Raw genomic sequence first — 18448 nt, 5'->3', positions numbered from 1 at the left:
TATCCCTGAGTTATAAACCCTGTAAACACAGAAGGTGAGCTTGTTATATTGTTCCTTTTATTAGAAGACCTCAAGATAGTGATTCCCTCATGCTGCATTGAGCAATTATGGTACTACTGCAAAACAACTTCAAAAGAGATCAGAGAGAGGTCAATAGCCAAATGGGAGGAGATATGATCTAGTCGTCAAGCTATTTGCCTAGTAGCCCAGAGACCTGGGTTCCAAATCCAGTTTCTGCACTTGACATAAATGTGTAATGTAATGTGTGTAACCTATGTGAAACAAATGTATGGTGTGCTGTTTTGTATTGCTCCATTTACTTAATTCTTGCTGACCACAATCACATTGTGGTTTCTGTTGTCAGCTCTTAACCGGACCCTGCATAACTTATGGTTACAAGTATGGCAGGGCTTGGTCAAATATCTAAATAAAAATAGAATAACCCGCAGAGGTCGCTAGAAGCGAGGTCAGACACTGCTGTTGACAGGGGGCACCTTATGTCCATATTATAGAACTCTTTGCCTTTAATCCATTGGGAGAAATAATCTTTTGCTTAACATTCATAATACTTGTGTTCTGGGCGATGCTGATACTTAGGCTTTTTGTCACTATTCTTGAATGGCTTGTGGCACCAACACTATTGAGTGTATAAAGCTTACTTACTTTTCACACTTAAGTGACTTAACATAATTGATATCTCTGGTTACCCACTGGGCACCTCAATGTGAGTTAAAGTTTTAAGTCTGGACATAACCCCACAGATGACCCTGGTATCAGGCTGGTTCAGCACCTCACAGGGGGCTCTGGTGATTTTAGAGAACTGCACTACCTTAGAAGAGGGGTCAAGTATTATGGTAAAAATACACCTTAGTGTTGCTTCAATAGAATGGATGCACTTTACAACCGCTCCCCTAAATTGAGTTTTTCACTGATCATGCACATTCGTCTGAGAAGTACAATTCCTCCTGGCTGGAGGTTTGAAAAAGTGCTTATATAGGAGAGGGATATGTGGTGCATTTTAGAGCTGCGGATTCTCAGACTGAATTTGTAAGAGAGCTCCCCTTGCAATCTAGCCAAGTGGTTGACATCAAAATACTGTGCTTTGGTGGTCACATTTATGGATTGATTACTAAAAGAAAGACTTTATGGCTTGTCTAGGCGAAAACCATTCTGAGTTTTAATTTCAACATTGTGCTACACATTAGGGTGATTGATGATTTGTGGGACAGTGATTGTGACTTATATAAGCTTTGAGAGTATTTAATTCATTCATACAGGCTATTGCTGTCGGTCTTCAGTCAGAGCTTGCTTGTAATATAGAAGCTTACAGTAGTAGTAGCTTGGACGTTGTTAGGGTGTATTTGGTGATGAGGGTATAGCAAAAGTATAAGGAAAGAATATGATATGTTTTGTGGGAGTTTGACTGAAGTTTAAATAATGATCTCTGTATAGTGTACATAATAAGGGCCTATGTTTGGACGCTTTGTTAGGTTTACGGATGAGTTTTACATTGCAGCTAGTCTACCTCCTTATTGATCTGTTCTGTATTTTGTGCAGTTGATATTTTTGTTATCTTCATTGTCAGAAGACTTACAGTGTAGAGTGAGAGGTAGCTATCTGTGATGAACCGACATTTAGCATCTTGGCTAGTAGGAATATCCACAGATTCAAGTCTTGTGTCTCTGAAGGGAACATGAGGTGGGAGGATGTAGGGACGATGGTGAAGGGTGAGGTAAGTAGTACTTCCTAATTTCATACTATTTGGGTCTAAATGAATTAGAGGTGTTTTGAGTTGGCTACAAACGTTGCTGAGTTTATTTTTTTTACTTTCTTCGCTGGTATGTGACATTGTCAACAATGGGTAGCGATCGTGAGTGACAATCAGTGGGCCAAACACAGAAATAGTTAGCAAAGCTCGTTTTTCATCAAATGGAGAGCGGCTACTCTTCAAAATGTTTAAAAATCTCAGTGCCTTGTCCTGTACCCAGAGGGTGTAGAAAGCTTAGAGTAATCACTCAATATACCTGCATTCTACCGAGTCTATGGTTAGCACATTGCTTCCACCAAGTTAGTATTCCAGAATAGTAGCCTGAAGTCTAACTGGAAAGAGGTTAACCAAAGCTGAGAATAAATGCTCCTAATGAAGTTTGAAGCATCCTTTCCTAGGCAGCAGTGATTGGAGAAAACTTACATCATACTGCTATGCGTATTGCTTTTGAGCTTAATAGCAAATTAAAAGATTTAAGCATTATACTAAACTTAGTTTGGTAATTACAACAGACAGTGCTATTACAAGTGGCTGTCAGACCCAGTGGTTTTGTAGCATACTCATTTTGATCCATGGAGAACAAAGGCTTTTCGGAATGTGGGTTTCGGTAGTTGTGCACAAATACATTAGTTGTCTGCATCACTGATACTTATACTGGTTTTGTCAGCTAATAATTAATTATACGGATAATTCAGAGCAGTTTTCGGTACTCAGGGCCTCATTACAACCGTGGCGGTTAAAGGGCTGTTCTGGAGGTTGTACCGCCAACAGGCAGCAGTTACAACTTGGCGGGCGGCGGTTGCCACCCCCCAAAGTTGTAATGAGGGCCTAAATGTCTTCACTAGGTGGCGAATATTAAGCTATAGTATTTTTGTTGAGTTATTGTGTCATTCTAAGGTTGAACAAAGTGAATCGTTTGAATCATTCAACAGTATGCACTTAAGCATGTTGGCACATGTTTTGTGAATGTTTTGCACATACCCTACTGCTAAGTAATGTTGATGTAAGCTAATAGATGTATAGTTTATGGCCTTGTGAGACGACTTAATTACATGAAATGCTATCAGTAGGATTCTGTTGTCAGGCAATGTTGAGATTACTTGCTTGCATGCATGCATAATGCATCTTTGAGAATTATTTTGGTATACTGGATTAGAAAGGTTGAAATTATGGGAAAAGATTATTTGGTCATACTATCATTGTCCTCAGCAATGTTCTATACATGAGAGAATCAATTGGAAAAACTAGACTCATTAAATGATTTGCACGTTTTGCTGATAGGAAATGTACAGCTGTAATTTAGAGCAGTGGTTCCCAACCTTTTGACTTCTGTGGACCCCCAATTTATCATTACTGGATCCTGGGGACCCCCACTGAATCTTTATTGGAATCCGGGGACCCCCTAATGAGGAATTGCTGAAAGCTGGGAACCTAATCTGCTAATAATATTTAATTTTCTAAGCAGTTGGGGGACCCCCTGAGTAGGCTTCGCGGACCCCCAGGGGTCCCGGACCACAGGTTGGGAACCACTGATTTAGAGGATTTAAGACTCTTTGCTTTCCTTATGAAATTACTTGATTGTAAAAGTTGCAGCAAATCTGATCAACTATTTACATATCCATATTAATCTCGTTGTTAAAGCAATGCTCAATTTTCTTGTTCGTTAGTAAGCACATTGCACTTTTGACGAATCACTTTTTTTAATTATACACATAATGTATGGGTTGAATCTCTAGAAATTAATCACTGCCTCTTTATAGTAATGTTGGATATTTGTTCATATCATTGTGTATTAACTTATGGTTTTATAAATGGTATCACTAATATAATTATTAGGCTTTAAGTGACTGTAATTTAAAATAATCAAACAATAAAACGTATACATTTACAAGTGTGGAGAATACATTTCGGCAAAATATTCTGTCTGATTTGAGCTGAAAGTCACTTTTTCTATTCAAACTAGTACACCCACTATAGCGTAATTTCCCCATCTTGTGGTCATTATGTAGTGGGGAAAATGTATGTAAAACAATAGCAAGCACAAGTCTGCTCATTATGGCGTCCCACTTTCCTCTTTTCCCACATTTCGTCCTGAGAATCTTACCTAACTTTGCAAAAATCTCCCTATTTTTGCAAAAATACTACTTGAAAAATGTTGAGATTTGTTTATGATACATTGATTTGAATCAGCTGTTGACAATAATGTTGGCCTACAACTTGAAGCAATTCAATTTTAATGTTGTATACACCACAGGTGTGGTCCCAAAAAAATGGTCTGTGCTTTGGTAGACATCCTTAGCTGACTATGGTGGTTTTGGTGTGCTTTGCATGCTCCTTGATTTGTCTGCAAGACTGAGAAAGTCAGTTACCCACACCAACAAATATATCACTCAGAAAAGCATGGGAGGTTACTGGCCCAAATTCAAGCTGTCAACGCAAAGGTTACTTCCCATTTAAAGCTATATTTGTGATAATATTGGATTATGATAAGCTGTTTCAAAACAGAAACACAATTTTTCTCATCTTCTCTAAATGAGGGGATCAGTTTAGTTATGTGGTGGCACTACTTCCCTGCCACAAAGCCACAAGTTTAAATAAACTTTTAGAGAGTTCTGCAAATTTTGGTTTGGGGGGGGGGAGGGGGGTCAGGGGTGTGATGACAGGCAAAACTCTCTCTACAGCACAGACCTCAAGCTGTGCTATTCCCGGTCATCAGTGACAAAACAAAACTAATGTGACACTTAACAGAGAACATCTGCCTTTACAGGGCATAGTGGGCACGTTAAGTGAAGTGAATTCGTAGTATTTTAAATGTGATAACATGTCCACGTGTGAAAGGATATGGTGGATGTAATGTGTTACTGCACACAGAAATTCTGTGTTTTGCTGGAGCTTGTCTGGAGTGTGCTTGAGAGCAGGAGCATATTTCAATTAAAGGAATCTCCAGAGGGAGGCGGGAGGTGCATCTATTGGTGTGTGAACAGGAAACAAGCATTGGTTAAAATTATAATCCTACTGTATAAGAATCTGATTCCAAAAAGCATCATTTTACCAATAATCACTGAGAACTACAAAGTAACTGTAAGCATGTTGGGAAAATAAGGTGCACGCCAGCCAAAACACACCAACACATCAGGGACTGAACATTAACATTATCTGAAAATCTAAACAAAACAAGTATAGACGTTATCAGGAAGGGAAATTTGCTTCAATAGGGCCTCAGACTTACTATCACCAAAATCCCTGTATCATCCACTGAGCCTTTCTAGCAGTATTCTGTCTCTTCCACAGGGACCTCTCCCAGTAGCTTGTACTACAGGCTAACAGTGTCAAAGATTTCCACGAGGCGCAAGCGATGCAAATGAGGTTTATTTGTTAGAAGGTCGCGGATACCTGCAGTAGCAAATGATGCTTGATTTGCAAAAAATGATTTAGACCTATCTTACCAGTTTTTTCCGCATGATCTTTGCTGTAATGATGACTCAATATTCTAATGTGGGAAGGTTATAGGTCGCTTGTGTTCTCCATTTGGATATTTTTTTAATTAAAGACGTGTGAAGGCGTGAAACAATTAAGAACATAGGCCGCACAAACATGAGAAAATATAGAAGCTTAATGGAAATTGTGAAAAAAATACTATTTACAGATAAGTCAGTTATGTATTTTAAAAATGTGCAAAGTTCTGGCAAGAAAGAAGTCAAGAAGTTTTGTTCACTTGTCTTTTCAATCGCTGTGTATAAATATGAATGAACGCACCTACTTCACAAAAGCTATATATTATTACAACTAATGTGGAAAAAAAACATTCACCGTAATATGACGTATTTAAGCAAATGGCAATCCTCTTTTTAATGTGTAACATACATCAAAGAAACCCGAATGTTAATGTATAACTCACCAGATACATATTTTGTGGTTTATGTAACCTTGAAAGCAAAGCAGTGTGATGGTTTATCATCGTAAACGATTTTCTTCTTTTAAAATATTGTTGAGTAACAAACAACCAGTGCTTGAAATGGAGAAATGAAAGTGCAGGTACTCTGTGCCAGAGTACCTGCTTGTTTCCGAGAAGTGCCGCACTCTCCAATTGAAAGTATCACGTTTTTCTTGAGATGTGCCGGTACTCTCCCTCTCAAAATAAAAAAGTGCCGGTACTCAGTACCGGAGAGTACCGGCCCATTTAAAGCACTGCATACAACTAAAAAAACTGTCATTTAGAAAACGTTCGGTATCACTTAACTCAAAACCGCCTATTACACACTGCACAATAAAACAAGCATTTTCAATGCAACAGGTCTCGCATTTGTTCGAGTTAGAGCTATTAGCGTTGTAAAGCAAAAAAAAACAAAAAACCGCAGGGCGATCGCGCCATGTAAAATGTTGCGCGATATTGCTGCGTGTAAAATAAACAGATAAAGTAGTCCGGCTCCAGTCTGAAAACATCGCGCCTCGTATGTTTTTGGTACTTTACCGGTGCTGTGTAGATGGGCTAAACACCGGAAAAGGTGTGACGTATGCATGCCTTTCACAAATGAAAGCAAGTGGATTTTGAAAGGCAAGTCAACGAAGCAATGCAAGTGACTGACGTGGCATGGGCTCGGTTTGAAGCCCAAAGAGATATTACAGAATGGACGGAGAACTTTGTGCTCGCCTATAAAAAAGTAATTGTTGGCATTCTCGCTGTACCTAAAACAGGCAAATGGCCTTTGATTGTTAAGTTTAAAATGCATATACTGAAGAACATGGGAGCTAGAGAGGGTCTATGTTTTTCAGTGGTATCTTGACTGCTTTTAAAAAGTGAATAAGCATCGTTTGTAAAGTACCTCCTCAGTTCGTTCATGACCTTGAAAGCCTTTCCCAGGTGGCAAGCATTAACCGTGATTGTTCGCTGGTTCTTCTCTTCATCTTCTGGTTCTGTGGGCGATCGTGAATTTTTGGAACTGAAAATGTGAAGCAGAAAAACTTACTATAAAATTGCCGCAAATACATCACACAACTTGACTTTAAGAATTTGGCCAGGCACAAAAACAAACGTCGCCATTTAAAGACAGTCTGCTTACAACGAATGTGTAAGTCTTATCCCTGCTTCTTAAATATATTTCTTTAAATTAATGGTTCTTAGAATTAAAATCAAACACAAAGTACTACAGGATGTTGATCATTGAATAAATACATAATGTATAGGCTGTTACAGAGATATAGGACCATATTTTAAGGATTTAATGTATGTTAATAAAACAGCTATTAAAATGTTCAATTTCTATTAATTGTAATTGTATTTATATAGTGTGTACTACCGATGACAAAACGTCAAAATGCTTTTTGTTGAGTTGCATGCTACTCCGGAACCCAAAAGGACTTGTGGTGGTTAGTATATGGAAAATTAGTTTGAGCGGTGGACATGGAGTCGGTTAGTTGGATTGAATAGGATAATGGAGGGATAGAAGAGGGAAGAGTTTAGAACGTGTTTTTTGGGAGATCATAATAGAAAGATGAGGTTTGGGATGAGTAAAGGGAGCAATGGAGGGGGTAAAAGTTTCTAGAAATGAATTAGAGAGATTACAGAGGTAAAATGAGCTTTGGAATGAGTTAAAGGAGGGATATGTGAAGGAACAATTTTGAAAGGGCTGTTTGGGAGATCATAGTAATAATATGAGTTATGGGATGATCCAAGGAGGGATAGAGGAGGAAAGAGTCTAGAAAGGGTTATTTTGGAGATCATAGTAGTAGAACGAGGTTTGGGGTGAGTCAGAGCGTGGAGGTAGAGGATATACTGAGAGAGGTGTAGGGTGAGGCAAAGTAGTGCTTTGGAGAGAGTCAACGTTTATTTTTCTCTTCTACAGTAGAAGTAAAGTAATAAATATACAGATACATAAGTACATAGAGAGGGTATAAATGTATAAAGAAGATAATATATTGAGATTTTAAGTTGTATTTTATAAACTCAGACTTTCAAGTGTTGCTGTACTTTAAGGTAATTTATTTGTGTATTTTCAGAACTATTTTTATTTTATATTTGGTAGACAAATAAAACAGGGACCCATAAACATCTAATCATATAACGTATATATGTTAAACATAGAATTATATATATATATATAAAAATAAGCAATATATTCATTTGTTAAGCAGGCCTAAATAATATCTACATATTTTAAAAACTATAGTTATTGTTCATATGTCTACAAATAAATACACATCTCCATACATACACACAGTGAAATTATAAATATTTATATACACAAGGATATGCTGTACATTATGTTTGAGTATGCTGGATATGTAAGAAATAGTCAGTACTGTTGATATCTTGTTGGATTGTGTTAATACCGCCAACTCCATTTTACTATGTAGGAACAGGACCCTTCCAAGCTTCTCGTCAATGCAACCATTTTAAAATATGCTGCTCTTCAAGAAAAATTCAAACCTATAACACGTCTTTTCCAAATGATAAACCACAAAATGACTTTTGTCACCCTGAACAAACATTTTACTATAAGCCAATCACATTTCATCTTTTCTAGCAAAATCTCAGCAGTTTGTCTCCAATCTAGTCAACATCTTTGATATCTCAGAGCCTACAAACACAAAGCCACGGGACTCTGCAAGCCTTGCGACTATGCAGCTGCAGAAGCATTTTTGCAGAAACACCTCTCCCTTAAATAAATATGTCAACAATGCAAGTTAAGGAGATTATGGTCTGGCCCATACAAGTTCATGATGCTAGACGGCTGATAGTCAAACTTACATGAATAATAATACTAGTATTCCAGCTCCTGCTTTTATGTTATTCATGATTGCAATGCTCTAGGATTGCCTATTTCTTAAGCACACAGTAGTGGAATATACCTCATTAATCACATATTTATTTCCAGAAACAGGCACTTGGGTGACAATTATTTCCTATTTATTATCACCCAAAATAACAAAACAATTATTTTTTAAAGAAATTATCATACAGCGGAGTTTGCTATGAGAGCCATAGGCCTTGCCACAGTGTGTTGTGCAGAGGATTCCCTTTCTAGTCTTTCATTGTGCACAACATGTCACAAGAAGGCAGCAACTGAATGGTGTAGGTGCTAAAGGGTATCACTACTTTCCACCCCACTGTACCCAAAAGCAGCACAGAAATGCACAGTTCTTACTATCAAAAACATAAGATTAATATATGGACTACAAATCAAAGATCCACGTTTGGTATGGTTAAATATAAAGCAAGATATGTATGCTGCAGTAATGTAACCCTGATTCAGAGTGCCTAAATTCAGTCCCTTATGAGTCCCTCGTGAGAAAGACGGTGAAGAAGCAACAGGTCAATATATAAAGGTACCTCGTGCCAAATGAGATACAGTCGCTCATAATTCATCTAGTCATGATGTAGTATTGGTGGCGTGTAAGTCAATAAATAGGAGGACGCTATGAAAGTCTAGAAGTTGTATCCACTGTTGTTCCTTATTGGTCTCTAAATCATGTCAATACTGGATTAAGCAGCTCATTGGTGTAGATTCTAGTCAATTTTCCAAATTTTGCAACATCCATTAGTAGGAGGATCTACCAAGTGAAAATTCTGGTAGTGGATAATCACAATATCTTGTACAATGCCAGCTGCAAGGATTCCATTCAACCTCACTTCACTGAGGTACGCTCAATCTCCATGATTCAATAACGCATGTGATGCTAGCAGCACCATTTATTTTTGCAGTCCCATATGGTCTGGCTTATACAAACGGCAACTGAAAAAACAAAGTTTCCTCAAAATCTGTCACCTTTACTGGATTGACCAGTAACAGCAGACCTAAAGATAGCACCTTGTCTCATATAGAAAGCCTGAGTACCTACTCTGAGTTTAGCAACCCAACCTCTGTCTCCCCTTACGGATACACTTTATTAAGCTTCTTGGACTAAGACCATGTTAAAGGGAGATACATATTTCATATTCACTCTTGTGGAAACTTACATAGGTGGACAACCCTTCATAGTTCTCTTGGGAGAAGGATAAGTTGCCGTCCTTTTGATACTTTCAAAATTGTCCAGTGAACTGGTCAACTCTTGAGCATTTAGCGTAGGAACATACTAAATTCCACAATGCAGTTTTGTCAGTTACTTCCTCATCAAATTTTAAATAAAATATGAAATGTCCCTATATATTAAAAGGATAATAGAGGTTCCCTTTAGTGCTGACAAGAGATAATTGAAAAGAAAATATGGGAATAAAGAAAGTAAGAAAAACAACAATTTTCTTGTATTCATGGGTCCTTCAGGCACTGGTTGAGTTATAATGGAAACACATATAAGTTACAGGTCTGCCATTAAAACTGGGGCTCAATGAACTGTAATTGTCCAATAACGGTAGGCCTAATCAGACAGCTCAATGAATCAAAGGGGTTTGCTGCTATCTGTAGAAGGAATTCTTAAATAACAAAAAGAAATGTATTATGTGGCATCCCTTGTAAATAAGTATGAAGGACTGATCTGGCTGGCAGTAATGAATAAGTAGTAGATGGATGTACAGAATAATGTATAGCAAATCCTCAAACACACTGCAAATGCTACCCTACTAACTGCACATGAATCAGGATTCCAACCTTGAGACAACTCGGAGACAGATCCGTTTCCAGTAGTGAATGATGCTCCTCATACCCTGGATGAACATTGCCTGCTAGATCTTCTTCACCTCTTGGCTGCCTTGCTTACAGTGAACCAGAATACCTTGATGTGCACTTTGTCCATGTTAGTGGGTGGGACACTCGTGGTCTTGATATTGTCTAGCTTACACTACTCAAGATCTGCAGGGAGTGCTTGGCCTCAGTTTTAACAACCAGTAATTATGTACTAATCAGAATGTTGATGATACCCACACAAGGCCAAACTCAACCCTTTCCTAAGACTCAGTAAGAACTGGAGGGCAAAAGTCACAGAAACACCATTTCTCAAAGACAAAATATTTCTATTTGACTCATGTGAATGCCCTGCACAAGCGTAATCTCAGCTAACACAACCTTCCCTCTTTATTATCTCACTCACCTCTTCAACATCATCAAACAATTCACCAAACCACAAGCTGAGACTACTAACATCCCTCCATTTCCGGGTTCTCTGGGACAGACAAGCCACCTTCTTCCATCGGAAAATCAAAGACATATACAACAGCTTTGGACCCTAAGACTCTCTAAACTCACCAAAAGTGCCCCTGTCAGGATCCACCGAACCCCCATCACTCCTGCACGCCCAGACCCCTCCTCACGACAGACAAGAATCACTCCATCATGAGCAACATCCACTCCAGGGCCCCTACTGATCCCTGCCCTTCCATATCTTCAACACGGCAGGCACCTTGATTGCGCCCAAACTCTGCAAGACCATCAACTGCTCCCTAAAGTCAGCAACCTTTACAGAGGACTGGAAGCATGCGGAGATCTGCCCACTTCTAAAGAAACTCAAAGCCGACCCAACGGATCTCAAGAACTACTGCCCCATCTCGCTGCTGCCCTTCCCTGCTAAGGTCGCTGAGAAAGCAATTAACATTCAGCTCCACCAACACATCGAGGACAACAACACCCTGGACATCTCCCAATCAGGATTCAGAACTAATCACAGCACCAAAACCGCCCTGCTCACTGCCACAGATGATATCCGCTCCCTCCTTGACCACAGCCAAACATCAGCCCTCATCCTACTAGATCTTTCAGCCGCCTTCGATAGAGAGTCCCACCGCACTCTATGCACCAGGCTCCACACAGCAGGCAAACGCGGCAAGGCCCTTTGATAGATACACTCCTTCCTGACAGGCAGAACACAAAAAGTCAGGCTCCCGCCACACCTGTCAAAACCTATGGATATCAGCTGTGGAGTACCCCAAGGACCCTCGTTGAGCCCACGCTGTCCAACATCTACATGACCCCGCTTGCCCCTATTGTCAGGAGCTATGGTATTAACATTGTCTCCTACGCTGATGACACGCAGCTGATCGTCCCACTGACCAAGAACCCCTCAACAGCCAAGAAGAATTTCAGAGATAGGATGGAAGCAGGCGCCACCTGGATGAAGGAGGGCTGCCTCAAGATGAACTCCAACAAGATCGAGATCCTCATCCTGGGACCTTCCTCCTCAGCCTGGGACGACTCTTAGTGGCCCTCAACACTTGGTAGGCCCTCCACCCCACAGACCATGCACAAATCCTTATGTCAGCCTCGACTCAGCGCTCACCATGACCAGACAGGTCAACTCCGTCACATCCACCTGCTTCCACACCCTCAACTCCTACAGAATATTTTTAGATGGATACCAACCAATTGCCAAAAAAACGCGACACACGCCCTAATCATGAGCAGACTTGCCTACAGAAACGCTCTCTATGCCTGAACCTCATGAAGAACCTGAGCAAGCTGCAACAAATTCAGAATGCCGCTGCCAGACTCACCCTGAACATCCCTCGTTAAGAACACATCACAGAACACCTGAACGGCCTCCACTGGCTCACCGTCAAGAAGAGGAACAACTTCAAACTCCTCGTACACGCCTACAGAGCCCTCCACTACACCGGACCCAGCTGTCTCAACCACTGCATTACTCGGTATTCCCCTTCAAGACCTCTCTGCTCATACCAGCAATCGCTCGCTAACGTATCACGCATAAAGAAGTCCTCGACTGGAGGTAGATCTTTCACCTACTTGGCAGCAAAAGGTTGGAACACCTTACCTATTCACCTCAGACAGTCGCCCTCGGTACCTCAAATCAGGAAGGACCTCAAGACCTGGCTCTTCGGCTGAACCCAGAGGACATAACCCTCAGTGCCGTGAGACCATATGGGTGAGTAGCGCACTCTAAAAATATCAGATTGATTGACTGACTGATTGACAGCTCTTCATCTGCTCCACTTTGCATGTTACAAAATGACTACTTGATGAATCAGTTAATTTTCAACTTCACATCTTTTGATAAAAAAAAAAAAACTTCTATAGCAGAAGACATCAGGATAATTGTGCAAATGCTGGTAATGTTGCTCATGGATGGCAAGAATGACTTCCTGATTACAGTAGTTCGATACATAATCTCAATAAGGGTGTTCAATTCTCTGTTTTAAGTGTTATCTTCATATATCCAAACTATTTATCACATCAGTACCTCGATCTTGAGGCAAGAATCGAAACTGAGTGTATAACATGCAAGATTTTGTATACCTTTTGTATACACTCTGTATACCAGTATAGCAGGCTTTCAATTCAAGGAAACACACACTCGACCAGTGATAATTACTCAAGTGGTCAGTCTTTTCTACGCCCATACAGACAGAAGGTAATCTAGGTTTTTAGGTTCCTCATTGATCATACTGTTTTGTTTCTCTGTGGCCACTTGGTTATGTTTGACATTTCAAGTACAATCAAATTGGGTTTTTCCTTGCAAATATGTTTTACTGGGGTGAATAAATTACACATCAACTACATTCTGACCATGTGTTATACATTTAGGGGGTCATTACAACCCTGGCGGTCTAAGACCGCCAGGGTTGTTGTGGCGGATTTCACCAACTGCAAGCTGGCGGTGAATTCCACAGTATTACAACCGCGGCGCTCACACCGCTGGGACTGGCGGTTTCCCGTCACATTGGCCCCGGCAGATATAATCCACCAGGGCAGCGCTGCTAGCAGCGCTGCCCAGGGTATTACGAGTCCCCCTACCGCCAGCCTTTTTCTGGCGGTTTGAACCGCCAGGAAAAGGCTGGCGGTACGGGGAGTCGCGGGGCCCCCTGCCACGGCCCGTGCAGCTTTTCACTGTCTGCACAGCAGACAGTGAAAAGCGCAACGGGTGCAACTGCACCCGTCGCACGGCCGCAACACCGCCGGCTCCTGTGTTGCGGCCGAGATCCCCGCTGGACCGGTGGGCGGAAACCAGGTTTCCGCCCGCCGGCCCAACGGGGATCTCCTGATGGCCGCGACGGGAGTGCGGCCGCATTGGCAGCCGTCCGGCAGTCCAATCTTGGCGGGCGGCTGAGGGCCTTAGCCTTTATGTCAGTGTTGAACTTTAGGGCTTGTGGTTCATGCTTGGCATTAAATATTAGTAGACAGTAACAGTCCTAAGGACGTGTTTTCTTCAAAAGAGGGAAATACGTAAAATAATTGGCCCAAGAGCTAAAGTACGAACAAAGCAATACATAATTAGATTATAATACCCGGACAGGAAAGCTCCTTTAAGTTGAAAGGCCTGACTGCCAACCACAAAACAAAAATGAAGTAGAGCTTCTTGGCTGCTTATTTAGTGCCGTCATGTGTTTGCTCCTTGCGTTGTGTCGTTCTTTGGTCACCGCATTTGAAGGCACCTATGATGAGCATGCTGGAGTATGCATGTATATTCACTTACCAAGCACTGGCAAAGCCAATAGGTCTTACCTTTGCAAGAAGACCTAGCTCGATTGACCCCTTGACCACCCATTTCTCTGCCACAATGCACCCAGGCTCTGGATACTCCCACAGGATAAAACAGTGGTGCGCTCCATGCACTCCCCTACTGCTGAGGGCCCAGCCTCCATGTAAGTACCCTCCAATGCTCACTAATGCTGCAAAGAGCTACTTGGGACTCCCCCTCGCTGCTTGGTTTCAGCACGGCTCAGCATCAACTGCACATCAGGTAGTGATAAGTGGGGCCAAGTGGGGTCTAGCAGCAGCATTTGGCCACTTTGTTGCAGCGCCGCACGGCAGCATGCTCTTCGCACGCTTTGCGCTCCGCTGCTAGGTCCTCCACTTACGTGACCTGGTGTCGAGCAGCACAGAATGGAGCAGTGTCACAGTGGAGTAGGGTGAAGCCCAGTGGCATGGAGCAGAGGTGAATGGAACGGAGAGGAGTGGTGTAAAATGTCGTAAAGTGGTGCTGAGTGCCATAGAGTGGGGTGGAGTAGAGTGTGGTGTTATAAAGTGGAGTGGGACAGAGTGGGGTGGAGTGGCATAGACTGGAGTGGCATGGAGTGGAGTGGCGCCAAGTGGCATACACTGGAATAGAGCGTCATAGAATTATGTGGTATAGAGTGGAGAGAAGTACAGTGTCAGAGTAGAGTGTTGTAGAGTGCAGTGCCATGTTGTACCATGGGGTGGGATAGAGTGGAGTGGGAGAAAGTAGACTGGTGTCGTAGAGCAGAGGGGCGTAGAGTGTCAGAGTGCAGTGGCGTACAGAGGAGTAAAGTGGCATGGAGTGGTGTAGAGGGAGCTGCATAGAGTGGAGTGGAGTGGAGTGTCAGAGTAGAGAGGTGTTGAGTAGAGTGGCATTAAGTAGAGAGGAGCGACACAGGGTGGAGTGGCAGGGCACAGAGTGAAGCAAAGTGGAGTGAAGTGCTGTGGAGTGGCGTAGAGTGGAGTGTTGTACAGTGGAGCGGTGTAGAGTTGAGTAGATGGGTGTGGAGTAGTGTAAAGGAGGTAGCGTAGAATGAAGAAGAGTGGAGTGGTATGACGTGGAGCAGAGATGCGTGGAGCAGAGAGGAATGCAGCAGAGAGGAATGCAGCAGAGTTAAAGTAGCGTGGAGTTGAGTAAAGTGGAGTAGAATAGAACGGAGTAGCATAGAGTGTAGTTTGCATGGTGATGTAGTGCACTAACATAACAGACAACATATTTTCAATGGAAATGGCCATTACATTTGTACAGATACACAGTTTTACGGATAAAACTATACAGCACACAAAAAATGTGTGCAAATGGCATCATTTGGCTTATTGATTTGTTCTGATCCTATTAAAATATTTGCTTCCACCACACTTCAGAATTACCAAAACAATTTGCTTCATTTGTGCTTTCCTAATTCTGATATATTCTGAAATATTTACACAGTTCATTTACATTTTATTGTGTACTAGAAAAAAGCCTTTGACACCCAATGTACCCAGCAAGTTTGTGTAATGATATTTATGTTTTGACCACTGACTCCATGTTGCACTTAGCCTAGCAGCACAACGTCACATTAGTGACCACCAGCTTCATTTTGCCTAATGGCTTTATTTTAGCATTAGCCACCATCGCGTTAAAAGTTGCAATTAGTTTTCCACGTGGTATAATGTGCTAATGTTTTTATTTTTCGTGTTCTTTCCCACCAAGGGCTTAGGCTGATTAGAATGTACTAAGACGGCAGGGAACGGTCTTGTTTGAAGTGGCACCTTGGGATTGTGGCCAAGTCTCATCGTGTTATTTTCAAAGCTGGCCTAGAGCAATCCGCATTTTTTTAAATAAATAAACTTCTGCAGTGAGTGGGAGGTTCTAGAATTTTCCTCTCTTGTTTGTTCAAAGTATTAGAGGCCGAGACACACACACACACACACCCATCCATATATCTATCTCTCTGTCTCTCTCTCTCATATGAAGCAGTTGTGCCCTTGCCTCATGTGATGCATATTTTTTAACTCATTATTTGCTTTGCATTATAATATAGATACATATATTTGCTGTGTATATTGCAGTGGAGAATCATTTGTACATGTTTTCATTTAATTGCTGTGACCATTTTTAAACGTGTGCTTTCAGCATGCTGACCTGCTTTTAGGAACCTTACAAAGTGAAATAATAAATGTCTTCTTTAGACTAAGAAGCCCATTACAGAGATTTTTGCCAGTGCATGCGTGTTTCAGCTCGGTCATTAGTGAAGCAAAACAGTTTGTCACATAAATCCTCTGACATTGAAGTCAGAGGAGCAAAGTAAACAACAAACTCCCTCAAAACACACAACCTGTCTTTGAATTAACAGCAAATCTGTCTGTCTACGCAAAGTGTGCTCTTTTGGAAGAATAGAAGGAGACAGACACAAAGGTGGTAAACAGGCTATGCTCAACGAGAGAGACAAAGACATGATGGACAGCCTTAAACAAATTAAGACAACAATAGAAAGCAAGCAACTGTGACCTACAAAACACAAAGCCAATGGTAAGCAATGGGCAGAATGATGCAGCAGTGGGCAGAGATACACCACCACATCCCATAACTCCTCGGGGTAATATCGACACAGAAAAAAACTGTATCAAAATGGCAAATGTAAATCTTAGAACTGTTTAGAAATTATACAGTGTTGAGTATGAAACGTGGATAAACACATTTTTTGTTAAGTAATTCCTTAAAAGGATTTGACAGAGTTTATAAAGTATCATACAAAGAGGCATAATTTACACAAAACACAAGAGGAAAGCCCGCAATGACCTGCACAGGTGCTGGAATTATAGGTGCAAGGAGGGGGGGTGCTGCAGCACTCCTAGATACCCATGCTGGAGTTCAGAAGGTAAATGAGCAATGAAGATGCATTTAAAAGTTATCTTGTCATAAAGGTCGAATGTCAACCTGTCTTCTGATAAATTGTTGCATATTCTTTTAACGTGGAGACTGGTGTTTATTTTCTCCAGTTTGAGAGAATTTTGTAATTAACTATATGGCAACCTTGCTGACTGAGAAAGGAAAGGCCGTGGGATGTTATGTTTATTCAAAACGTGAACTGTGCACATATTTCAAAATAGATTACCAGATAGGAAAGCACATATGAAGTACTTTCTTTTGTAATTTTGAAGTGTGATGGAAACATATTTCAATAGGATCAAAACAATGAGATCACTTCATGGTGATGCGCAATGATAAATATTCACTAAAATCCGATCTCCACACGTTAGCCCCTTACAGCACACGCACAAATAATATCAGTAAAACTATATGTTTTTTGCAAATTTGGTGGCCATTCCAACGGAAAGTATGCTGCCTGTAAATAACAGTGCGCTACCACACCATGCTCTAGTGATTTATTTGCGACAACGTGCTAAAAAATACAGAACTGGCTACATACTTTAACCTGGTGGCTCTTTTGCCATACTTGCTCTTTGTGGAATGTTTGGATTTTTCACAATCCTTAGGACTTCAGTGACGTGACACAGATGCTAGCACCCCTACTTCCCAGCACCACTAATGATCAGTGGACAAGCTATGCGCTATCTGCAAATGTAAGCGAGTACTGAAACATATGCAAGTCGAAGACTGACAAAAATAATTTATCACCTTTCAATTGGAAAATATCCAACATCAATTTGTTAAGGATTATTAATATCCTAAATGCAACAGAAGCAATTGTCACTGTATCGTGGACTATTTGCTCATGCAGACTTTTCTTTAGGCATTGTCACATCCACATTCCTATATAAAGGTCTTGAGCATCATCATAAGGCCCAAAAACGAATTCTGCATTGGACGCCATGTATAGTAAGTCATAGGGTGTTGTCACACATTTTACTGTTATGGTACACAAAATAAAACGGAAAAGTAATTATAGGGGGGAAAAAAATACAATGAAAACTATAAAATAACACCTGCAATAGACAAGTCATTCCTTGTTTTTCCCCACAAACCCTGGATTTGCTTTTGAGGATTTGGGGGTTCCCGGGAGAAGCCTCCTATGTTCCTCCTCTGCAATTTGTATTTTGGTTTGCCTAGGACATCCTTGCATGTAAAAGTATACTTCTACTCATCCACTTCTTTATTTTGCATGTCAGATGAGCATTAGTAGCTAAAAGATGTCACAGAAAAGAAGGTACGCCAAGACACAAGCAAAGTTGATTCCATCTGTGGATCTCATTACAACTCCTCCAGGAATTAAGACTGGGAGTAACTCAAGATAAGGATTTTTAGTTTCTCAGTAAGCACTGAAATTGTACGCACCCCACCCACCCCCTCTGC

The 18448-nt window shown here is 41.1% G+C and overlaps 1 protein-coding gene across 3 annotated transcripts in view; it reads right to left on the bottom strand.

Annotated features, from left to right (window-relative positions):
• The window catches only part of LOC138245566 (kelch-like protein 3), a 416865-nt gene that overhangs the window by 362231 nt on the left and 36186 nt on the right, over window positions 1-18448 (bottom strand). For all 3 annotated transcript variants that reach the window (XM_069199266.1, XM_069199268.1, XM_069199267.1), the window contains exon 2: window positions 6592-6708. In XM_069199266.1, coding sequence (XP_069055367.1) covers window positions 6592-6708 — 117 coding nt within the window. The remainder of the gene's footprint in view (window positions 1-6591; window positions 6709-18448) is intronic.

Source organism: Pleurodeles waltl, chromosome 7 (genome assembly GCF_031143425.1).
Source record: "Pleurodeles waltl isolate 20211129_DDA chromosome 7, aPleWal1.hap1.20221129, whole genome shotgun sequence".
Classification (NCBI taxonomy): domain Eukaryota; kingdom Metazoa; phylum Chordata; class Amphibia; order Caudata; family Salamandridae; genus Pleurodeles; species Pleurodeles waltl.
This window is presented reverse-complemented; position numbering and strand designations above follow the sequence as displayed.